A 24,033-nucleotide genomic window follows, 5' to 3' on the forward strand; every position below is an offset into this window, starting at 1 on the left:
CTACTGCTACTGCTACTGCTACTGCTACTGCTACTGCTACTGCTACTGCTACTGCTACTGCTACTGCTACTGCTACTGCTACTGCTACTGCTACTACTGCTACTACTACTGCTACTACAACCTCAAGTCCCTCATACTGACAACAAACCCCTCTTGTTCTAGAGTCCCATCTTTTGCCCCGACGCCTCGGAACTCACGGTGACAATGTGGCGCAAGACAGACGACCGGAGAGTCTGGTACGAGTGGATCGTCGACGTCTTCATCCATGTGCCATTGCATTCGCATTCCCATTCCCCTCCACTGCGACCAGGGGCCTCTTCCACCGCGAGATCGAGACGAGTCCGTATCGGAGGTAGCGCCCTCCATTCGTCGGAGAAGGAGGCTTGTTTGATGTGATGTGATGTGGTTGGAGCTTTTCTCCTTTCAACTGAGCTGGTTTCGCCTGGCCTGGCTGGTCTGGTCTGGTCTGGTCTGGTCTGGCTACATATGTCAGATCGATCCCTGTCATGCGAGAGTTTTCTCTGCCCCGCCACTCCGACCTAAATGAGCTCTAAACACCTCACCGGCTTCGGATTTGGACTTCAGGCTTGGGCTTGGGCTTGGATTCGGACTGATTCGGATTCGGATTCGGATTTAGATCTGAGGAATCATCCCCTGACATAACCAACAGGAACGGGTTGGCCCCACAGTACAGTACCAAACTATGTATTCCTTCCCTTTCCCTTCTACGACAGCGAGGAGGGAAGAACGAAAATACTATTGTCGTTAGCCCAGTACCAATCTATGTATCTCGTCTTGTTTATGACCCTTTGCCCCCTGTCCTTCCCTTTGATCTGCTGTCCTTCACCGCTGCACTAGCTCCGGATGTTGTGTATATCATTCTAACAAACGTCGGCTCTACCAACCTTGTCGTCGCCTCGCCTTGCTTGCACCTCCTTCTACTGTGTGCTCCCAAACTCATCAACCCCACCGTCACACAGCACAGCACCTTCTATTCCGCGATTCTCTTGCAGACAGCCTGTAGCTTTTGTCTTGCGTTCCCCTTTCTGACACCAGCTGGGCACCTGTACCCCGTCGACAGCACACTACTCTGCGGGATATTGCTATTGCTCATCCCGTCACTGTCCTACCGACCCTGGTATCAACTGAGGCTGGTGCAGCTCACCGTCTGCCTTGCTCCTCCTCGGTGTCTTCCGCCAGCGCAGAAACTGTGACATCAGCATCGGCGTCATCACTGGCCTTGACATGGCCAACCTGCCCAATATCACCGCCATCACCATTGACAATCTTGACCCGCGGCATCTCACCAGGCTCCTGTGTCGTAGTGAGAGTGATGCCCGGAATCTCCAGGCTGTCCGTACTCCCAGTCAAGGCTTTTCCTAGACTACCGCTGGCTGCTGCAACTGCATCCTTCATCTCTGGCTCGCCCTGTCCATTGACTACCGTGGTGGCCTTGGAAGTCTTCTTGTTCGACTTGCCTTGGCCTGTCAATCCTCGACGAATCGCAAGCACGTTGTCGACTATAACTGCATCGATCCCCTGCTTGACCTGCAGCTTGACCTTGTCCGGTTCATTGTTCAGCGACCCGTAACTGACACAGACCAGCCCACTTTCTTTGACGACGCGGACCAGCCGGGGCGCGGCCACGAACGGTTCCGCCGCACTCACCACCCCGAGCAGGTTCCAGCGACTGGCGAACCGAATGGCCTCTTGAAGACTCGTGGCCCGGATGTCTCCCACAGGACAGGTGCCGGAGTCGGTGAGAAACAAGACCGGGATGCTCGGTTGCTTGAAAGAAAGCAACAGACAGATATCGGGGTTAAAGGACGAAAAGATGATGTTTCTCCCCTTACCCAGGTCGTACACTTTCGTCAGTACTGTGTCGACAAACGAATTGAGCTCGACCGCGAACGTGTCCATTTCCTCATCCTCGCTCTCCGACAACATCGGGTATTTCATCTCGATGTTGAAGCCGACGTTGGCGGGAAGTTTGTGGAACATTTCTTCCAAAGTGGCAAACGGTGCTTGAATATGGTTGCCGCGGGAGTTGCCCTTGAAGCCTTTTTTCTTGAAATCTCGCGTGTGCTTCATGCGCTCTTCCATGTCGACCGTTTCAGCGTCACCTCCGCCCACGGACATGGACCGTAACCTCCCCGATCTGGACTCGCCGTTCTTGAGGCTGGCGATCTTGGGGCTTTCGAATGGCACGGGCGAGGCGGGCCTTGACTGGCGAGGGGTGCGGATATCATTGACGTGGAGGAATTGCTCCAGGGTGAGAGTGTGCACCGGGGCATCGATGCCCGTTTCGCTCACCAGAAAGTCGTGGTAGATGACGGGCACGTGGTCTTTGGTCAGCTGCACGTCGAATTCGACGTACGAGGCGCCCAGGTTGGCGGCCGCAATGAAGGATTGTATCGTATTTTCCCCGAGCTGAAGCGACCGTCTACCGGCCGCAAAATTCTTCCCCAGCCCACGATGGCCGATGACCATGGTCGACGCCATACTTTTCCAATACGTCTGGTTCTCCGTAACGGACATGTTTGGATGTTTGAAAGGCGTGATGACCAAGAAATTGAACGTTACTGAGCCAATGACCTCGAGGTCGTTTGCGGCGAGAATGGGCACAGTCACATCTCCTTGCAATGGCATTCTCTTCGTTCCCAGGCTTGGCTTGACGCTGGAGAGTAGTGCCACCCCGCGTCCGACTACGCGCTCTTTGGACCCAGCATACGTCGGGATCAAATCAAAGAGCAACTTGACTTTGGATGGATCCGGCGCATGGAAGACGATCGGTTCGGTTGAGATATTGTCTTGTACGGGAAGATCAATGACTTCGGCTTCTCCCTCGGCGCACTTGGCGGACACCACAATCGACAGAGCAGTATCAAGCTGCGTGGAGTGGGCATTGGCCAAAGGGATGCGATCAAGATTGACTGCCCCAGTGGTCTTGCGAGTATCCATGGTCCCCAGGCTGACTAGGATCATACTCTTGTCGGTCAGATAGCGATGTCCAAAGGTCTTCACAGGTTCACTGATCTTGACCGTCGCACCTTGAGACCCAATGGAAGTTGAAGTCCTCTCGGTCAAAGATGATGACACGGGAGGAGACACTGACGCAGTGGAAGAAGATTCCCCATCAACATCAGGTTCGGGCATGGCGCTGGCCAGCTTCCGGGCGATGTCAATATGGCCTCTCAAGGCAGCATGCTCCTTGGCATTCCAGCCCGAAGTATCGACTCTTTCAAGATCCGCGCCGCTTGCAATCAAGAGCTCAACGATGGGAAGGTGGCCGTCGACACAAGCTATGAACAAAGGTGTCCATCCGTATGTCTTTTCGCAAAGCTCTGTGTCTGCCTTCTGGATGTCTGACCCCTCAAGGAGCACCTTGGCACACTCAAAGTGACCGAATCTAGCAGCCACATGAAGGGCCGTGTCTCCCTGCTCATCTTGGTAGTTAATGTCGACATTGGCCTTCACAAGGAGACGAACAATGTCGACAAAGTTGGCCTTGGTAGCCAAGGCCAGCACGGCCGAAGATTTGGGTGACGCCCTTCGAATGGTCGACTTCGAAGGGCTGGAGGTGGCGCTGTGCTCGGCATTCAGTAATGCCTCCGTGGTCAAAGGATGACCGCCGAGGACACTTAGATGCAATGGAGCCCAGCCCTCATCGTCCTGCCACTGGGGCCCATCGATGCCTTCTGTAACATCAAACAGCTTCCATGCCTTGAGATGTTCAATGATGATTTCACACATCACCCGAATACCATATTCGGCGGCGAAATGCAGAGGAGTCCGTCCAGCGCTGTCTCTCGCAAGCAGTGCGGGTTGATGGACCGGTCGCAAGTTGTCTAGAAGAAATTCAAGGAACGAAATGGACTCGTCGTTCCGGGTCAGAATGCGAGTTCGTTGGTCTTCTTGCACAACAGACCGTTTGAATGGCACAGAAGGCGGTGCAGCCGGTGTGATGTAGTTGTGGTGCTCCGACAGGAAATCTGAATACGATTCCGCAGCAGGCTCCTGGTCAGCATTGGCCTGCTTCCGGCCAATGGAGACGATGACTCGATGAAGACAATTGCGATGATTGATGTCATCTAGGTCATCTAGGAAGATAACCTCGCGTAACAGGCGTGCAGTACATGCACGGCTCCGGTTTGAAATTGCCCTCTGAAGAAGAGCCTTCAAGAACTGTTGTACAGCAGGCTCCGAGTGATCAGATGCCGATTTTGTAGAGAGTTGTATCAATTCCTCCAGCCCATCTGCGTCGTCTTGACGTATCGTCGCTTCGACCTTTGCTAGTTGCTCTGTCGAGATATCTAACGACGGTCGTGACGTTGTGCGTTTCAGGGATGCGGAGGAAATGGAGGCTACATCGTCGTTGTTCGTAGGTGCTGCAAACTCCCCAAGAACAGAGATCCAATCATTGACCTTGTTCAAGGAGGCAAAGAGCTGTGCATTCGTGGCGAATGCCGAAGGATCGACCTTGAGCTCCAGGTACTTTTTCTGAGCATGGGCCGCGGGGACTCTTTTGTCCAGCTTCTTTGTGATCTTGATGAACCCTCTTCGATTCACCTCACCGTACCACTGCAGATTTCGCAGCTGCCCACGCAACTCCAGCAGAGCGGCCAACAGGTCTTCGCGTTCATCTGGGTCCAGCTGGGCCGCCGCTTGCGGGGACACGCCGTACCGGTCTTCAAGGAGTTTCAGACGGCGGGAGAAGTCTTGGAATTTTTTGTTATAGAAATGATCTACGTCTTCAAGGTTGCGGTCTAGGGTGTGGAAGAAACCTAAACAATATGAGCTGTGTCCGAAGTTTCGAGTCAACCGGTCCTATTCCTACCAGCAAGATCGAGGCTCCCATCCTCGACTGCGCCTGCGGCGGCGGCTTTGATGAGTTTCTTCAAGGCCTTGTAGTTTATGTAGGCCGATGCCCACTCAGGCACTTGGTTCCGCGGGAGGTTCCGACCAAATTTCATGGTGCGGTGAGCCTCAGTAATATTCTAATTGGGATTGGGGCAGAACGGACGTCGTCGGTGAAGAACAGAGAGGTTCGGTAAGGCGATCAGTGAGGACAAGGAGCTCTAATTCGCACACGGAGGATAGGAACAAAGGGATGGAAACGAAGGATCATGGCCATGCTCGAGGCACACGGGGGGGGCACCTGGGGGGCAGCACAGGCGACAGAGGTCGAAAAAGCAGCCCGATCTTGAACGCGAAGCCAGGATTGAAGGCACCGGTCAGACTCGGCCCAGTGGCAGCTGTGTTGCAGAAGCGATGCGGGATGCAGGGAGAATGAGGAATGAGGAAAGCAAAAACCATGAACAAAGCGAGAGCGTGGACCACATGCTCCGTGTCATTGGGCGTGTCGTGGTTGTGCCTCCTGAGCCCTTGCATGCGCCTGCTCTGATTGGCCAGCCTCAGCGCCCTGTCCCCCCATCGCATCTTCCGACCTCACCGCCGCGAGACGGCCAACAAATCACCATCCCCATGCCAGCATTGCCCTTTTACGTGTACGACATTAGGGCTCCTGGCACACACGCACACACACGAATCGAACGGGAGACAGAAAACAGGAAGCAGGAAGAGGAAGCAGGAAGCAGAAAACACTAAGAAGAGCATGCTCCAATGTGATCACATAACCCACAGCACCTTTCCAGTCTGCTCCGTTGTATGTCTGTACATGCGCCATTCGAATGTTGCAACGCCTGTACATGCTGAACCTCCCATAATCCACAGTTTTCTTCGCCATGGCCAAGGACGGACAGGCCGTCTGAATGCGCATTTCATCCTCATCCCTCAAACGCCGAAACACCACGGCAGGAGCCCACCTGCCCGTTTTTCCTGATCTGAAGCAAGCGAGAAGCCGTCACCGTCCATTCTGGACCTGTCCGGCGTCCATCATAATCATGTCTTCATCATCATGGTGCAAGGTCACGCTGTTGAACTCCAGGAAGGGATCTGCTAGCTCGCCTCCAGGCGTCGCCATGCCGGAGTCAAGTGGCACACCCTTCAAGTGGCTGGGGGTTCCTCCAATATCAACGCTGCCACTATCTTTTACCGTTCGGAAATTCAAGGTGTCGATGGCTCGTCCTTGATGGGGAATCATTGGGGGTTTCATGTGCCGGAGGAGCGCCCAGGTGATGGGTCGGAAAAATGGGTGGTTCTTCACGTCCGATGCGCCTGCTCGAGACCCTAACCGTTTGACCTCGTCCTTGATCAAGAGCTTGCGGATCACCGACTTGCATAAACTATGTTTGGGTCAGCCCCACAACTCCTGGCTTCATGTGGTGGGACTTGATACATACTTGCTCACTTGTGTTGCGTGTGAATGATCGGGAAACGGTACGTCGTCCCGGAGAATGTTGGCGAATGTCGCATTGCGATTCTTGCCTTTGAAAGGCGTCGTCCCAAACAACATCTCGTAGATCAAAATCCCAAGAGTCCACCAGTCGACGGCACTTGTATGTCCATTGCCTTTGATCACCTCGGGAGCGATGTATTCCTCAGTGCCAACAAAGGAATTCGTTCGGAAATCGGCAATGCAGGATTTGGTGTCGACCAGAGGATACCCGGTCGGGTTTGATGCGTTGCGGGTGCCCAGGATCATGGTAGGCGCTCCGCCCGAATCTGATTGCTTGGACAAATCAAAGTCGGACAACATAATATGCCCTGACTGGTGAAGTAAAATATCTAGGAGAGATGTCAGCCAGACCGGAATAGCAGTGTCCATGTCAGGGTATCTCGTACTTTCTGGTTTCAGGTCTCGGTAAATGAAGCCCATCAGATGCAGATACTCCAGTGCAGCCGTCACCTCTGCAGCGTAGAACCGAGCGTCCTCTTCTCCAATACACTTGTTTGGTCGGGTCTGCAAGGCCCTGAAGAATTCTCCGCCGCTGCAATATTCCATGCATAGGTACAGATGCTCTTCGGACTGGAACGAATGGTATAGAGTGACGATGAAGGGATGATTGCTGGTCGCCAGTATTTCTTGCTCGGCTAACGCTCTCTTGATCTTGTTCCGTTTGATCATTTCTTTCTTGCTGAGCACTACGCTGGGTTAGTAGACCCCGGAGAGTTTGGTGGCGAAGACTAACCTTTCATGGCATATAATCGATTCGACTTCTTCTCGCGGACCAGGTAGACCTTGCCCACGTCACCCTTGCCGATCAACTTGATCTTGTCAAAACTTCCCGGGCCCACTTCCACATTGCGCACTTTGATCGAATTGGAGCTGTATGTTCTTCTAAAAGCAACAGACTGGCGGATTTGGCCCGGGAGGGGAAGTTGGGCCCCCGGCGCTGGCAGACTCGAGGGTCCAGCATCTTCTTGGGGCATCAGGCCCAATTTGGACAACGAACCAGAAAGGACAGTGAGCGGTTCTTTTCCCAACTCAGCCGTCTGGGGTCTGTTCTCGCCGCTCTTGCCACCACTGAAAAGACCTTGGGCATTCGGAGCGGAGGCCACCCTCCTGAGTTTGCGTGCCAATTCCTCTCTGCCCGCCGCAAGTGCCTTCTCTTCTGGCCCCGCGCCATTGACCTGAATTTCGGGGGTATCGGGAGGTGATGGAGGGACACTGCCTTCGTTACGGTGTCGTAGAGCGGGAGGACCTTGATGGATAAAATAGGGGTTCGCTTGAGCAGTGGGAGATACGACGGCATCATCGAGCGGATGGCCTTCGCTGGCAATGGTGGCTGATCGATTTCTGTTCAATCCCGGGAGGAATCTAGACTGCTTGACGGGTTTCGACTCGGTTTTGGGTGTCGGTAGGCCATCGGAGCTTATGGAGGTCTGCCCACCACCGCTGGTAATACGGAAAAAGTTCTTGAGCTTGGTTGTGGTGGGAGTATGGGTACCCGAACCGGAGTCGCCATTGACATGTTTCTTGGAGGAGAAAGACAGAGAGGAAAAGTTGCGCTTCTCGGTCGCCATGATGCTGTAGGGTGCCAACTCAATGGATCCACAGAATCGGCCGGCTGATCGTATAACTCGGAGGAGGAGAGACGGCAGAGACGAGGACGACGAACTCAAGACCTTGCCGGAGCAGGGAGGTCTGGATTGTTGAACGGGGAATGTCCGGAATGCGGACGACTGTTTGTTGACCAGATGGGCTATCTGCAGCGCGCCATGTCCGGGGTTGCTCCTGATGCGTCGAGGCTGAGGCAGTGATGCTTGCCTAAAAAGATAGAACAATTAAGGCGGGCAGGAATCGCCGAAATACTAAATGTGATATTGTCTGGTTAGAGAAAGGGCAGCGAGTGAGATATGATATCGGCTGGAGGAAGTGGGAGGGACGACGAGGAGAGGAATGGAATTGGTAAACGGCGGTCGATCAGTTTCAGATTTGGTGGGGATTGGATGCGTGATGGTACTGTACAGTATCCATACGGCGTACAGAGTTAAGGTACTTGCACCACCGGTACTATACCTCCCTGGGAGACCCTTGGCCTAGGTATGTTACCTAGACATCTAGAGGTCACTTAGTAGGTTCCTGGGGGGTAGCGACCTCGTACTTTAGGCGGGTGCTTGCCTAGAAGTTACCTAGTGAATACCTAGGTAGTTTTCTTATAGGCCTAGCACCTTGGCTTGACGTCTAGACCTAGTACCTAACAGTCCCTATATCCACATCACCAACTATTCCTGCTGCTTCGACTGCTGCTGATCGCTGCAGACTGCAACGAACACGAGCTCGACAAGCACGCGTCGACCTGGTACGCGTGGTGTGTTTTACAGGCAAGTGGCGGCATCTGATGGAGATGTTTCACTCCTCGTCCCAAGATACTTAGGTGCCGGATAATACTACTATGTGTACCTAGGTAGTCTATGTGTATTTAGCCTTTGCGTAGAAGGACTAGGTACCTACCTAGTTTAACGCCTACTATGATTTATCAGCCGGCTAGACTGCGCCTGCGCCTGCACCTGTGCCGTGCCAGAACGGCCGCGTAGCCTTCAAACCCAGTATTAAAAAACTATTACTTGAGCACCGCCACCGACGGGATTGCTGCCGATACCAAGCAAGATACGTTCACCTTTTCCTTCCACTATCGAGAACATGTCTGGTCTAGATGCTCTGGCGCCCCGGAGTTGTACGCTGGCGGAAATCTCAATCTCGATGGTCGAGGAAAGATGCCCACATTTCGACTCTCTTACAGTCTCCTCTACATCCCCCGCTATGTGCAGGACTTTATTTCATGTGTACCATCTGTCTCTCGATTCGCAATGCTCCTATCAGATAGCGTCACTGTGGCAATTCAGCTACGCGAATCCCACGATCCTCCCTCAGGCCCTCAGAACTCAACCGTTGTAGCCTGAGCAAAGGTTTTGCCCTTCTCCTCTCACTACGCCGTACTCCGTACTCCATATTACTACTAGTAGTGCTGGCTACCCTTCGTCGGGCAAATCCTCTGGGAGGCAAAAAGAATTCATTTTCAATTGTGCAGTCAGCCTGATCTGTACTGGGTGTGCTCAAATGCAGCTATTCTGCTGACACTACCTAGTTGATGTATGCGTACCCGTTCTTCAGCTCCATGTCACTGAATTGAATACATGTTGCTTTGCTCTTCACACGCCTTTCATATTCGGCGCTGTCGCTGTCAAAATTCCGGCATTCCAATCCCGATAACATAGTCTGTCTGGAGCGTGACAACGCCCTGGTCTGGCGATACTTCGAGACGACATGCGGCCAACCAGCCAACCCCTACCAAGCAAGCCCTTGCCACCCAACTGGACCCAACCAAGTCGTGCCTCAGGTATCCATACACTCCTGAAAACAAGGTCCCGGTTACATGTGGCGTGGCTCACATCTCTTCCTGTTTGCCAATGCGAGTCTGAATTCCATCGTCGCTCTCAACTGCCAGGCCTCGGCCTGCCCGGCGTGATGGTCCGAAGGCATCTGAAGCAGTGGTTGCACTGCGACCTCGCTGTGGACTGCGGGCTTTGCCAGCTGCGGAAAGCATCAGTTTTGCTGAGCGACGTTGACTGTCGGCCGTCCCGTCCAGCATGTGCGGCAGCCGACCTACGGCATGCACATTCTGAACACACACAGACGAGAAGCCTTTATTGATGGCTGCTTCCTGGGAAGGTTCACTCGCAAACCAGCCCGCCCGGTCATCTCCTCGTAACCAGAGAGGAGTGGACGATGCTGAAGACTGCTTAAAGGTCAACGTGCTTGGATCAGACCCATTAGACCCAAACGTTGCTGAGTGGTGCTCTTTATGGCCATGTTCCCGGGCGTGACTTGGTGTCCTAGAATTTGTCAGTCCCTCTCAACAATAAAAATGCAATATCCGACGGCATGCTCACGGTAAGTGTTCATTGCCTGCCTTTTTCAACTTATTTGCAAATCCGTCTGAAGATCCAGAGCTGCTACTCGGCAAGATCTGCGTGGCATTCTCTTTCAACGGTGTCGTGTGGTTGCTAGGTGAACAGACAATGGTTAGCAGACCATTTGATGAGCAATTTGAACAAGGACCAACCTTTCGACGTTGAAGCGATTGAAGTCGAGGTGGTCGAGAACGTTATCTGCAGCTGGACCTTCACCGCAAGACCGCACCTCGATAAATCGAGAGGCCATTTCCTTGGTCAACACGGGCTTCGACCTCCAGTAGCGTCTCTCAAAATCGTCCATTCCCAAGGAAGGTGGACGCTTCAGCCCTTGGCCTCGAACTTCGGTAATAGTACCATCTGGCAGTCTAACCTTGCTGATGATGCCCTTGGGAAGCCGCATCGCATCCAGCTGCAATTCATAGCATGCTTCAACAGTTGCGGGCGCTCGCCCAGGCTTCGTCGGCAACCACTCTCCGTTCTGCGACTTATTCTCGCTATTCTCATCTAGCGTGGCTTCGACTGCTTGGTTATGCAACGGTGATGTGTTGTAACTTGCCACTGGACTCTGAATTGACACTTCGCTGGCTGATTTCTGTGGCGACTTGCTCGCTTCCCGGATCAAGGCCTTCGCCATCTCCTCCTGGTGACGGAGTATCGCCGGGGGTGCATCCCCGATGCGCACACCCCATTCATCCACAGCCACGGAAGGAGGAGGGTGTGCTAGACCCGTATCCCTGAGCTCCTTGACAGGCAAATCCAATGTTTCTGGAGGCGGCACGATCGGGATTCCACGACGTCCTGCTTTGAGTGACGGCTTGGGTTTGGTGGGCTGGACTGTACTGTCACTACCCTTCGATAGGGTGCTTGATTTGCTGGAAGATGCGGGGACAAGCGAGTTTGACTGGAGAGGAACATAGGCAGCCGCCTCCACGTTGAGTGTGCGACTTGGGGTACCCACAGACATCTTTGCAGCCTTGGCCTCTGAAGCAAGATTGGTCCAGTATGAGACCTCTGCCTTTGCATTTGCACGCAACACGGCGACCGCCATTCGGTGCTCGGTGACATATGGGTCGCGATTGTTTATGGCACGGTGACGATTAATCGTTTTGAGTTGGCGGTCTGCTTCCTCGAAGCGTGCATTTGCACAGGCAATCATGTGGTCAAAATAGGTGGCATCTGTTGCAGCAAACTCGCCCATTGCCATTGACATCTCACTAAGGGCAGAAAGGCCCATCATCATGTCTGGGGAAACGGGCAGTGACATGGCAAACTGTCCATCGAGGCTACCGTTGTACCCAGGAAGCGGCGGAGTCAAGGGCATTGCACAGCCGGGGAATAGTGGAGGACTTTGCAAATAGTATGGGTCGGGAAACATGCTCGGACCGACGGGCGCTGAGAGTATGGGTGCCACCCACTGAGACTGTGCCGCAGCGGTGTCGATGGCCAAGGCATCCCCGGTGGGCACTAGATTCACATTGACGCCGGCAGCAAGAGCGGTGTTGTCGATGATTGCATTGGGAACCGGAATCTGATGAGACTGCCGTTGGAGAATATCCTGGGGTTCTGGCTTTGGCTGGATTGGGCTTGCTATCTCGAGCTTGGGACCTTGGGTGTTCCTTGCACTTCCTTCGGGTGCGTTGTTCTTGCCCTCTGGCTCTGGATTCTCGTTGCAGTTGACTAGGTGACACACAGGAGGACGAGGTCGGTGTTCCATTGGCACGATGCGGCCCCCGGCGGTGACTCGCTGATGTGTTGGCGAAGCGTGCTTCTTGAGAAAACGAGCGAAGCCTTCATCTTCAACGCGGTCGTCGGGCGGCGGACCTTTTGGGCATCTGACAGCTTCTTTGACGTTGCGATTGCCTCGATAGGCGATCAACTCTTCTTGCGAACTGCTTGACTCTTGAGACCAGTTGCGTGGCTGGTCGCTCAAAGTCCGACGAGTCGACATGACGCAAGCGCCTAATGGAGGCACCACGCCGGCTGGTTCAACTCAGTACCATCCTGCCTCGACTCTGGCTCTCTGGCGACTTACCTCGAGCTGCGTCGTAGGTGAACTTGGACAGGTCGAAGTGGGTGGCTCTTGTGTGAGGAGCGAGTTCAAGGAGACGCGACACTGTATATCTGCGACGCCTGCCAACTTGGCTATCTGTGCTTTGGTTAGTCATATTGGCCGTATGCCGTATTGTGAGCACAGGCGACAAAGGAATGCAGTAACCAAGGGAGGGAACCAAAAGAGATCTCTGGAAGAGAGAGAAACGCCAGCAAAGCCTTTGCCAAAGTCGTGCTCAGAGATGGACAAAGGCATCGGAGCGTCGCAGGTCTGAATGGGCGACGAGCGCAGGATGAGCGTTCATGTCGTTCAAAGTGAAGGTGCGCACCGCCGAGAAACTTGGAAAGAACACTCAATACTTACGAAACAGGTTGAGAGCTCAACAGGCAGGAGCAACGGAGCTTGCTGGCAACAGCACTGGAGAACCAAGCCTGTAGAGGGATTGTTGAGGATGGTAATGAGGCGCATGATCGGTAGACCAACACTCACCGCAAGATCAGAGAGAAAAGAGGTGCGCACAGATGAAAATTGAAAGAGGGTACGGCAGTATCAGCGAATCATCATTGTGGTGTTGCAAAGACTCGTGTGTTCAGTTCAGTGAATGAAGTGAAGCACTTTCTGCCAGCAGGTGCGGCAGAATGCAAGTTGACGTGGCCATCTGTCCATAATCTCTTCTGACAATCCATCGAATAACCAGCTCATTCATCTCATACATGACTCCGTGGGTCGACCGGAAGGCTATGGGGGCCGATTGGGATGTCGTCGTCTTCATAGCTCGGGCGACGGGGCTGAGGCATTCCTGCGCTGAGCACTTGACCCTGTGCCGCCTCTGCTTTGGCTCGATCTTTAAGCTCCCAGCTGCCGACTCGTTCATGACCGCGCACCGGAGTTGTCTCTTCGGCTGTGATGACCGCTGCCCCTGCACCGCCTTTTGGAAGCGTGAGGTCCTGGTCGCTGGCAAGCTTCTCACCCCCCTTGAACCCTCCCAAATCCGACCTGCGTGTTGTACGGACCCGATGCATCCTCACACCACCAAAGAACATTACCGCACCCAACAGCAAAGCGGCCACTGCGAAAGTGACAACAGCGCCGATCACGCCGGCTACGGCTGGCGATAAGCCTTTCTGGTGGGAGGAGACTCGACCTGTAGGGTCCAGGCTGCCATTCGTGCCGACAAAGGCTGGGCAAAACACGCTGAAGCTGCTGCATGTCGTACACCAGTCTTCAACACTAAATATCTCAAATTTTTGCAGCCCCGCAACAAAGTCGACAAACGATATCATCGACTGACTAGGACTGAGACCAAAGAGAGGATATGCGACCAGTGACGAATCAGAGTCGGTACCATTCTGGTAGAGGAATCGGACAAACATATCGGAAGTATCGGGATATGCATCAGTATTGTCGGTCTGCATGGAAATCAGCTCAAAGACAAAACTCGAGCCCGGTGCAGGAACACTGTAAAATGCCGAACTATGAGGAGTAACGAGGCCGGCCAAAGCTGCAAATGCCACCATGGGCTCGTAACTGCCGAAGGCAAGGGTCATTTTGTCGGTAGTGCCATGCATGTTGATTGTCGTGTCAAAGGCTTGCAGGATACGAGTAGATAACGTTCTCCCAGGTATTGCTCGAATGTTGTCTACAGCCTTTGACTCGGATACTGATGTGTCTGCGTTCAAAGCAAACACCAGATCGTCGGCGAGGATCTTTGCCTTTGTCAAGACTTCGGGGGTTAAATGCTCTGCAGCAGAGGTGTTATGGATGGAGGCATAATTGAGGTAGTCGTAAATCCCAGCAGCATCGAAATAGCCAACTGAAGCATTTGGAAAGATCCCATTCAGAAAATTGGGCTGAAGGCTGGCGTAGAACTCCTCCGTACTATTTTGAATGCTCTGGAAAGCCTCCGTTTCATAGTAGTGGTTCGAGGAAGCTGTATACGCAGGACAATTCTTCCATCCGCTGAGCCAGATCGAGTTCAGGTCGTTACTCGATACTGCCATGATATTTGGATACTGGTAGCCATGGAGAGGAGCCACAAGATTGGTCCCATTTTGGAAGGTACTTTGGCCAGGAATATAAGTATAGTTGGACGACGTCTGCAAAGGAGGGTAGAGTCCCTGCAGGAAGGCCAGCGCCGACGCAGATACAAACTGGTCAGTGGTCGACAACACAGTCAGTTGGTCGTAATCCAACTGATAAGGTGAAATGCCGTTGATGGTGATGCTGCCACTCTCGCTAGGCGTGATATATCTCTGACGAATCCTGTCGCCGGCTTCATACAACTGTTGGGCACCGAGTGGGGTGAGAGTGGGCGAGGTAGTAAGGACAAGAGGCGTTCTGTCACCGTATAGAGTATAGATGAAGGTGCTCAGAAGTTGCTGTTTGATGCCCATCTGGGCAGTGGTGGTGACAAATATAGTAAGCAGAGAAAGCAACAAGGCATATGGAAAAGCAGTTCCCTCCATTGAGAGTCCCATGTTTACTATAGAGTCAGCGCGCTTTCAGGTCAAGTATAATCCAGGCGACAACTGGGAGACAGCGGACAGTAGCAACAAGCTGCGGGGTGTGTCCAGCATTATGAGCTCGGTCGATCAGGCATGAGGCTGCAGGGACGAGCTCGCAAGAGCTCTCATGACAGCATCGCCTGGGGATAGAGCTACAAGGTGCAGCTTACTGAATGGTGGGTAGTGTCCCATGATCATGAGGGCAGCGTTTGGCAAGGCACTATAGGCCCAAACGCTTGAGGATCGGGAGTTGAGAGGTCGAGCTTCGATAGTAGGCGACGATGGAGTGGGGTGTTTTCCTGCATTGGCAACCTCGATTCGCTCAAGAGCTGTAACAAGGATATTCTATCCGTCGGGTGCCGCTGTATAGTCATCCTTTCGGTAAGAGTACCTAGGTAGCCTGAGGCCAATGTGGCCAATGCGAATCCTCGAGCATGTTTGACCGCCTCTCTCGGCCAAAATGATGCTGCTATCTAACCCGTACTATCTCATGCAAGGCCCCGGAAGACGTGGAGGGACGATAAGGGAGGATGTTCAGTCCAGAAGACGCGCGCAGCTACACCGCGATAGTGGACGGTGTCAGCATTGCTACTCGAGCAGACAAAACCTACCTAGCTGTCGATGTCTCTGCCATGTCCTTGGGACAGGAAGCCTCTAATTCGAGCCATTACGACTCTGTAAAGCGTTGTCGTGTTGCCTTGCAAACATGGAAACGTGGTCGACATGACGCCATTGCGACCTGGGGTTTGCTGATAACGATGTGCTTAGCGACATCCTACACTAAGCAAGCAACTGATAGTTCTTCGCCAAATCGAAGACCGAAGAGAGTAAAAAATGTCGGTGGCTGGGAACTGGGATCCTTGGGAGAAGAGTAGAGTCACTACAGGCTTGTTTAGAGACGGGACAGACTGCGGTGGTATCTCTCCGTACTCCGTATCCGTACCTACCTATAGGTCCCTAGGGAGGTACCGCCTGATGATCGAGCCCGGAGTTAATATTCACTGTCTGACAAGCAATAATTACCCCAGATGCTGATTGTTTCCCCACATCATGCACCGTCAGACCTGATCTGTAAATATTTTTTCTGATCCCCTCAACCTATCCACGTGACTTGAATCTCTCACGCACCTACACGGAGTGTCTCTTTCAGCAATGTTCTCGTAGGCCAATGTCGCTGAATTCCTTAGCAGGACAGGCCCGAGGAGGCGAGTCTGCAGCATCTATACCTGGAAACCCGAAAGGCTAGCACTTTTATTCGGTGGGCGCTCGAGCATATGGACTGACGCTTCGCAGATTCCCTCCCTCAACCGGCGCTTTCGTCCACTCCCATACCTAATGTCGAGTCTGATGACAATCCCAGGAGCCCAAAACGACGCCGCATATCTCCGACCGACGCTGAAGAAGAGGCGGTCAGAAGTGTAATTGGACCAACTGTTTCCCACGGGTTACTAGAACTACAAAGAGACGGAGATCAACAGTTACAGCAACCCGGGCCCGCCTCACTGCTCTCGGCAAATGCTGGGAATGAGAGAGACAATGTGGCGACACTTCCTCCTCGGTCGCGGTCGCCGGCTGAGAAGTCTCGGTTGGACAACCTGAATGCGTTGGACAAACAGGCATCACAGATCTTGAGCTTTCTTGCCCGATTAACGCCCAGTGAAGCCCTGGGCTTGTCCAACACACCTAATTCGCCGAGCACTCGAGAGTATGCTGCAATGCGATCTGTATTCGACCAGACGAGGAGGCTGTACACCACCGGCAAACCGTTTTTGTCGTCCAGAGACCTTGGTCTGCGTGAACTCAGGCAAATCGAGATCCTTCGCAAGGCCAATCAAGCCATATTTATGTCGAGCGTCTTTACTGGGGAGATTGGGCTTCGTGATATGGACAGAATGTTTCTTTCGGTCTTCGTCCCCGACAACGCCAAACTGCTGAAGGCGCAGGCTTCCATATATCTCGAGTTGAAGACCCAAGGCTTTATTACCGCCTGGCGAACAGGTGCTGCTCCGCCTGCGGTTGTCATGGCTGATCTCTTCGGGCCTGATCTCGACAAGGCTATACTGGCAAGGAGACCTGGTACAACCGCCCTGGCTCCAAGCGAGCAAGATTTCCTCAATAGACTGTCATCCCGGCGGGACATCCTGCAAAATCACGTCAAGAACAACACTCTCGACCAGCTACCGTTCAAATATAGATGGGAAGATTTTAGCCGAGAAGTTTCTTCATACCTGTCCAAAAACATCGAAAACACAACACACGGTGGTGGCAGTGGGACGGGGGAAGTCCACAGGAACAATCCTACCAAAGCTTTGCAACGAGGTCAAATGGAAGGACAATTCTCGATCCACACGCCACCGTTGCCTATCTCATCGAAAGAAGCGATCCTTTCAACAACGCCTCAACCCCAGCCCTCCGTAGAGCCGCTTCTACAAGATGATTTTGTTGCTCAGGCTGCACGAGCTGCGGAGATTGCCATGCAAGATGCAGGGAATTTCGCCTTCTCAGAGCCATTGAATGGCACGTCTTCACCGCCTAGTCCTGCTGTCCAGCCAGAAACGCCTACTCCCCAACAAAGCCTCCCAGATTACCAGCCTTTCGAGCCGATAATCGAGAACATGGGCGCTAAATCAGACAGTACAGCAGCATTGTCCGGTTCACTAGGGGAAATCCCCCACGTTTCTCAAACGGCGCCAACATCGGTCTTGTACGAACGTGCAAGGCTAGCTGCTACGACAAAGGCTTCCCTTATCGCTAGGAAGGGAGTCACGCCGAGTCAGAGGCGACCATGGACGACAGAAGAAGAGAATGCTCTCATGACCGGACTCGATCGTGTTAAAGGCCCTCATTGGAGTCAGATCTTGGCCATGTACGGACCCGGGGGGACAGTCAGCGAGGCGCTCAAGGACCGCAATCAGGTTCAGTTGAAGGACAAAGCCAGGAACCTGAAGTTGTTCTTCTTGAAAAGTGGCATTGAGGTACCCTACTATCTGAAATATGTGACCGGCGATTTGAAGACTCGTGCTCCGGGACAAGCCTCCAAACAAGAAGCCAGAGAGCGAGACAGGCTCCTGTCGGAAGGAGATGCAGCTTCCTTTGAAGGACTGCAGGAGATTATGGCGTTTGGTGGTGCAGACCAGCAAATGTCAGCAGCCCCCGGATCCAATGCGTCTCAATCGAACCATGAATCAGATGGTGGCGATGAGTCTGGTCAAGCCAGTCCTCAGAATGAGGGGGAGGGTTCGTTCAACCCCAGCATGGAGGACGTGGAGGCGATGATAGCAAGAGCAGCTGCGCAGGCATCTCAGTCATTAGCTCCAGACTGGACATGAGCGATGGAATGAGCTTCACAAGATCGGCAAACTCCCAGCACCGGGCGTCTTGGGAGGTTCGTGCTGGTTGATATTGGGATCATGATATTGGGATCATTGGCACTTTAAATCGGAGAGTGACTCACTCCATGGCCAGCTTCAAAGTGCGATGAGTTAGTGTCCCGGGCAGCAATACTGTAAGCCTCAACCACGAGACCCCTCTCGCGAGAGGCTGAGAGACAGTCCAGTACAATAATATATATTAGTACTCAATGAATCCTGGCATGGAGGAGAAAGTGCCGGCCCGGTCATACTATAAAGTACACAGTAGTATGGAGTGGCCGTGCATTGCTCTCCAAGCCCGAAGTGCAGCCGTCACAAGTCTTAGACCCTGGTTTGCACAGAGTCAAACCAAGTGAATACGTTATTTAATCAGCAGACTTGACAACACTGAATCTTCCCCCGCCTGTTACACGACCTAGACCTAGTATCTCTCAGCTCGGGTTACACTTGTTAGATGACACAATGTCGTCGCCACCCCCTATGCCTGAACAAGGTGACCCCGCCTTGAAAGACATCGGCGTCGACGTCGACGTCGATACCGACATGGTCGACACTCAAGACGGCACCAGCACAACTGGACCAGCGATCCACGCGCACAACGAGGCTGCTTCGTCTGCGACGATGGACCAACATTCGACGCAGCAGTCTGAAATACAGCCTGCGACCGCCACGGGGTCGAGCCTGTTACAGCAGAACCGCAAGGACGTCACGTTACGCGAGTTTCTGAGCAAGATGGATGATTATGCGCCGATTGTATGTTTCCCTTGCCCCAAGATTTCTCGTGTGAGAGAGAGATGGTGGTCTGCTGGGGCATCCTGCTAACGCCTCGTGCTTGCTGTCCTCAGATCCCCGATGCAGTCACAGCACACTACCTGGCTCTATCTGGTCTTCCACCCCCGTCGCCGGCCGACCCTACCGGCGCCAGCACAAACACCACTCCTCTACCTCTCGCTCGGCTTTTGTCCTTGGCTACTCAAAAATTCGTTGCCGATATTGCTGCGGATGCGTACCAGTACAGCCGGATCCGGTCGTCTAATTCTGCCACTGCAAACAACCCCCTAGGTAACACCGGTATTGGGGCGGGCGGTGGCCCTGGTGGCGCTGGAGGGGTCGGCGCAGGCAGTACTGGTCTACTGGGGAAGTCTCAGCAAGCGACGCAACTGGGAGTTCAGCGGAGCGGGTTTGGAGGTGGTGGCCTAGGCGGGAGTGGTCAGGGAAAGACTGTTTTGACCATGGAGGACTTGGGTATGGCGGTTCAGGAATATGGCGTCAATGTCAAGAGGGGTGAGTTCTACAGATGAAAGAGCCACATGCCATCGGTGGGCGGTCTTTTTGAATTGGTACGATGCATAGCGAACTGGAGTAAGGATGGGCATTCACGGTTTCACTCACCACCACATTGGCACAATAACATCAGGACGGATGGAGGAATGAGGCATCATTACCAGGGGCATTTCTTGATGGCGCATCTGGCAAACATCGCCAAATGCTGTATAGGAGAAAATGACCTTAAGCTACATACATACACACGGGCTTTTAGAGATCAGGACATGTATTTCGGGGCAATAGAATCAGTGGCCAGCACCTGTCTACGCTGCCACTTCTGTCGCGACTTGGAATATAACATTCGGAGGAGCTCGAGTGTTCCTTTACGGTTATCCAGATTCGACTTTTTTAAACCGCGAGGGGACCGAGATTGCTTGTACAGGGTATCTTTCATGCCCGTCTATTTATTTTTGGTCTGCTTGAATGTGAACCGTTTCCTTGTTCTGTGCCAAAGTACAAATGTCAGCTCTGAAGCGTCATCATGGTGGATAATCGAAGCACTCACGGCACAAACTCGCCCAGTTTTCTTCCTACCATCTCCTCTGTAATATACACTTCTTGGTATGTCTTTCCATTGTGAACAGCAAATCTGAGTCCAACAAAGCTGGGCAGAATGGATGCGGCTCGGGCTTGCGTCTTGATAACCGGAGGCGATTTTCCTGCCCCCGCAGGCCTCAAGTTCGGGAAGGGGACGATGTTAGGTCCTGTTCGAGCGTGAGCAAAGAGGTCCTGGCTAACCAGGCTTTGGCTGCGTGGCGGATGCGCTGTCGTGAAACGCAGCTCAGGGCCATACCTTTCCAGACAGACCGCTTCAAGAGCGATAATGAAGCTCGCATGGCTACCGCCGTATCATGGCACGGTTGATTGGAGACTGGACGTTCGAGATGTCAATGGCGTGAAGGGAGCAAAGGTCGTATTTCCTCTGGTGTCTGGGAGTTTGCAGTGTATGAAAGCGGAGCAAGTGCAAGGCCTGAGCCCCAAGCACAGACCAATAATAGGCGCTATCGAAGTCGAGTCCGGGAACAGGCGTTCATGATCAAGGGAACTTTTTATGTGGCTACTGATACCTGGCACCTATGGGTATCAGATAAACGGTCAGGGCACCGGGGCAAGGCTTCTTTTCCAAGCGTGGTTTACGGTAGCAGGTAGACGCTCGATTCGTGACGCTCGTTCATCGTCGGTTCGAATAAACCTGGAACTCCACACTCGCATTGGGTTCATGGTAATTTCGCGCCTGTCCCTGAACAGCTGGTCGGTCAGGAGGGTTGATCACGGTGCCTGATCTCTCCATCCAGCACACCTTGACCTGTTCTCTATTCTCAACATCCTTGTCATGACCATACGATAATATCCAGCTTACAACTTGGAAGCAAGCATATCACCTCCAATTTTCCTTGAACCCCATACCATTCTACCAGGCCCCTACTTGTCTCCCTTTGGTGGAGTTCCAGCGTTCCTATACAATAATCCAACATGGCGCAAAGTGGCGTCGGATCGTATTCGAATCCGTTGAAGAAGTTCAAGTATATCTCCTTCCATGGCTGGACCTGGCCGCAGGCTAACAATCTGTCCATAGACTCGTCTTCCTCGGTGAGCAGAGTGGTAAGGTCCCCCCGACGATTTCTACGATGGTTCATTCCTCACAAAGTCCGCAGTCGGCAAGACGTCTCTCATCACACGGTTTATGTACGACTCGTTCGACACGACGTACCAGGCCACCATCGGTATCGACTTCCTCTCGAAAACAATGTACCTAGAAGACCGGACGGTGCGCTTGCAGCTCTGGGACACCGCAGGCCAAGAACGATTCCGCTCTCTAATCCCTTCATACATCCGGGACTCCTCAGTGGCAGTGGTGGTCTACGACATCTCGTCGAGGAAGACGTTTGAGCAGACGCGGAAATGGATCGATGATGTCCGCGGCGAGCGTGGCAACGACGTGATCGTTGTGTTGGTCGGCAATAAGACGGATCTGGGAGACAGCAAACGAGAGGTCACGACGCAACAGGGCGAAGAGGAGGCCAAAAGAGCCGGTGCCATCTTCATGGAAACAAGCGCAAAACTCGGTCATAACGTCAAATCGCTGTTCAGGAGAATCGCCCAAGCTTTGCCCGGTATGGAAGCCGAGGGCGAGTCTCAGCCAAATCCGCAAAGTAAGACACACCCGCAATCATTTATGTTATGTCCGACAGTTTGACTGATCTGGAAACGCGCAGTGATCGACGTTTCAATAAACAACCAAAAGCCGGCGGAAGACGGATGCGCCTGTTGAAAAATGCGAGAGTTCTATTCGCGGTACGCACTTGGTCGACTGTGCTGTCCAGCGTAGACGGCCGCGTCCTTGGACTACTCTGCGTCGGCTAGTGTCTGTGCCTTCGACTATGCGCCTTTAAAGGGCCTTTTAGCAACGAGCAGAAGACCGGGCCAGATGTATATTGAATGCTCCTTAATGTCTTCTTGTACATGGCGGCCTCCCTTGGTTGGCCGCTTGGGCAGGGCTCTGGGCTTGAAACGGGACTTGCGTTGCAAGACATTGCAGGATGAGATTTAGCATAGCATGGCGTTTTGGCGGCCACTAATGGAAAACAAAGGTGAATGATCATTACTGATGCAGGATTCAGAAGTATAGTTAGTAGGAGCTTGGTCCGTGTCACTCATTTCATCTCGTCAACATTCGTGAAGATTCGGCCGATGCCAGGCAAGTCATACCAACAAAACCATTGCCTCAACCATCGGCCGATCTCTTTGTACGGATACAGGACCTCTATATCCTTCTTCCTCTGAATCTCTTTCTCGCCACGCTTTGGCATATGCGTCCAACCATGCGTGGCGTTAGGAACGATGCGCCATCGGATCCCGTCCATCTCCCAGTCGACCCCGAGTCCGCCGTTTCGTCTAGACCCATGGTGCCAGCCTCATGGCACAGACAGTCATACTCGGCCCCGATAAAGAAGATGCGCTGGGGGAGCCGGCCCCTTCCTGCATAGATCGGGCTCAAGCGAGCTCCGCAGCTGTGAGATGTATGCCCAGTTCAAGTTTGGGTCCCAAGGCCAAGTCCGTTAGCATGTCGGTCTTCCCGTCCGGGCCTGGGCGGTATTCACCCCTGTATTTCGCTGTAAAGTCTACGGCAGGGTAGACAGGGACGAGTGACTGGAAGTTCTCCTGATTTCTGGCAACTGTGCGATATTTCTGTCGGCGGAACCCCCACCAAGAGCGACTGTGGAATGGTCGACCCCGGCAGATCGGAGTCGATGAGGATGGCACGCGCAATCTCTGCGGCGTCATGCACCGGCGTCGGGAACCGGTGAGGGGCTTTCCGGTAGTTGATGCTCAACGACCGCAAACCCATGCACGTCAGCCACGTGTCTATTAAATTGATCATTGCGTTTCTCAAGCGTGGGATGGACGGCATAGTGCTTGGTGTAGGTCGAAAGTGACTTGCGCAGTTTTGACGCATAGATGAATCGTGTGAGTCCGACAAATACCTTGATCTGCGCCCTCATCAACCATACTCGCGAAATAGTCGCAAGGGAGAAGAGCGACAGCCGGCTTCCTGAACTGGGAGTAAGGCCAGCTGCTTCAGGTGTTCCCCGGGCTGCTTCTGGTGGTGAGGTTGTCGCCAGGCCCATAGAAGAATTGAAAACACGCAGGTACTTTGAACACGCAATCACTTTGAGGGCACCTGAACGGGAGGGATGCACGAGAAGAAACTCGTGGTCAGTGCAGACGGTTATATGGAATGGTACCTGCTCGTGTGCTCATACATGGTGTATGTACGGAGTAGATCGATGACCATGCTTCGGTCTGTCTGCATAATGAATTCCTTGAAACAGAAATAGAGACAAACTACAAGTTGCCTAGTAGTGCCTGACATCTGCTGGGATATGTGCGTTACTTTGCCGACAAGATCGACAGGTGTGGTTGGTGACGAGTTTCCCATGGGAATCGCGGTGATCAGGAAAAGCTTGTTGTGAATCTCGCCTGTACGCCCAAACTCCGTTATGAGCGAACCGAGTCATTTAGACAGCCGTAGCCTAAGCCCCGTCATTGAGCATAATTATAGGCCTGCACAGGGATCCGCTTCGGGGAGCGCAGTGCCATTCCAGGGGCCCCTGGAGCCCCTTGGGCTTCAAGCCTTCCATCATAGGTGTCATTCCCCGGGAACTTCTGAAGGTTCACGCCGGCGACAGCCCCCCCAAAATCCCAAACATTGGATAAGCCGCGCCCCAGCTAAGCTGCCTTCGGGCTAGCCAGCGGCAACCCGGGCTTAGGAGGCCATGTGAGCTCGAGAACGCGCCGGGAAGCTGACAGCCAGAAGCGTAGAAATCCCTCATCTTCCCGAACTCCATTGCAAATTTGCCCATGCATCGCTTGAGACTGTGCTCTTCCACCAGCTTCGCCTCTACCGTCCAGGCTCGTGGTTGGTTTCTTGAGCTTCCTATATTTCCCTCTGGCTAACTAG

At 53.3% G+C, this 24,033-nt stretch overlaps 9 protein-coding genes across 9 annotated transcripts in view; 4 read left to right on the forward strand and 5 right to left on the reverse strand.

Moving 5' to 3' along the window:
- The window catches only part of A1O3_05326 (protein arginine N-methyltransferase 5), a gene marked incomplete at both ends in the record, with an annotated part of 3,586 nt that extends 3,190 nt beyond the window's left edge, over positions 1–396 (forward strand). Inside the window, one exon of the mRNA XM_007735451.1 lies at positions 163–396. Coding sequence (XP_007733641.1) covers positions 163–396 — 234 coding nt within the window. The remainder of the gene's footprint in view (positions 1–162) is intronic.
- A 765-nt stretch (positions 397–1,161) lies between these two features.
- A1O3_05327 (uncharacterized protein) lies at positions 1,162–4,973 on the reverse strand (the record flags this gene model as incomplete). The annotated part of the gene is made up of 2 exons (XM_007735452.1): positions 1,162–4,784; positions 4,838–4,973. The coding sequence occupies 2 exons, from the start codon at positions 4,971–4,973 to the stop codon at positions 1,162–1,164; spliced, it is 3,759 nt and encodes a 1,252-aa protein (XP_007733642.1).
- An 890-nt stretch (positions 4,974–5,863) lies between these two features.
- Positions 5,864–7,926, reverse strand: A1O3_05328 (AGC/RSK/RSK-UNCLASSIFIED protein kinase; the record flags this gene model as incomplete). The annotated part of the gene is made up of 4 exons (XM_007735453.1): positions 5,864–6,245; positions 6,303–6,687; positions 6,745–7,044; positions 7,092–7,926. The coding sequence occupies 4 exons, from the start codon at positions 7,924–7,926 to the stop codon at positions 5,864–5,866; spliced, it is 1,902 nt and encodes a 633-aa protein (XP_007733643.1).
- A 2,503-nt stretch (positions 7,927–10,429) lies between these two features.
- On the reverse strand, positions 10,430–12,268 carry A1O3_05329 (uncharacterized protein; the record flags this gene model as incomplete). The annotated part of the gene is made up of 1 exon (XM_007735454.1): positions 10,430–12,268. The coding sequence occupies one exon, from the start codon at positions 12,266–12,268 to the stop codon at positions 10,430–10,432; it is 1,839 nt and encodes a 612-aa protein (XP_007733644.1).
- An 809-nt stretch (positions 12,269–13,077) lies between these two features.
- Positions 13,078–14,763, reverse strand: A1O3_05330 (uncharacterized protein; the record flags this gene model as incomplete). Its single annotated transcript, XM_007735455.1, has 1 exon — positions 13,078–14,763. The coding sequence occupies one exon, from the start codon at positions 14,761–14,763 to the stop codon at positions 13,078–13,080; it is 1,686 nt and encodes a 561-aa protein (XP_007733645.1).
- A 1,446-nt stretch (positions 14,764–16,209) lies between these two features.
- Positions 16,210–18,203, forward strand: A1O3_05331 (uncharacterized protein; the record flags this gene model as incomplete). Its single annotated transcript, XM_007735456.1, has 2 exons — positions 16,210–16,290; positions 16,359–18,203. The coding sequence occupies 2 exons, from the start codon at positions 16,210–16,212 to the stop codon at positions 18,201–18,203; spliced, it is 1,926 nt and encodes a 641-aa protein (XP_007733646.1).
- A 504-nt stretch (positions 18,204–18,707) lies between these two features.
- On the forward strand, positions 18,708–19,546 carry A1O3_05332 (uncharacterized protein; the record flags this gene model as incomplete). The annotated part of the gene is made up of 2 exons (XM_007735457.1): positions 18,708–18,998; positions 19,091–19,546. The coding sequence occupies 2 exons, from the start codon at positions 18,708–18,710 to the stop codon at positions 19,544–19,546; spliced, it is 747 nt and encodes a 248-aa protein (XP_007733647.1).
- A 440-nt stretch (positions 19,547–19,986) lies between these two features.
- Positions 19,987–20,407, reverse strand: A1O3_05333 (uncharacterized protein; the record flags this gene model as incomplete). The annotated part of the gene is made up of 2 exons (XM_007735458.1): positions 19,987–20,014; positions 20,077–20,407. Coding segments are annotated over 2 exons (359 nt in total), but the record flags the coding sequence as incomplete, so codon positions are not given.
- Positions 20,408–21,044: 637 nt separating this feature from the next.
- Positions 21,045–21,843, forward strand: A1O3_05334 (Ras-like protein Rab-6B; the record flags this gene model as incomplete). Its single annotated transcript, XM_007735459.1, has 4 exons — positions 21,045–21,094; positions 21,148–21,173; positions 21,227–21,724; positions 21,788–21,843. 4 exons carry the CDS (start codon positions 21,045–21,047, stop codon positions 21,841–21,843), a joined length of 630 nt encoding a protein of 209 aa, XP_007733649.1.
- Between the last annotated feature and the right edge of the window lie 2,190 nt (positions 21,844–24,033).

This window comes from Capronia epimyces, assembly GCF_000585565.1.
Source record: "Capronia epimyces CBS 606.96 chromosome Unknown aczIQ-supercont1.4, whole genome shotgun sequence".
Classification (NCBI taxonomy): Eukaryota; Fungi; Ascomycota; class Eurotiomycetes; order Chaetothyriales; family Herpotrichiellaceae; genus Capronia; species Capronia epimyces.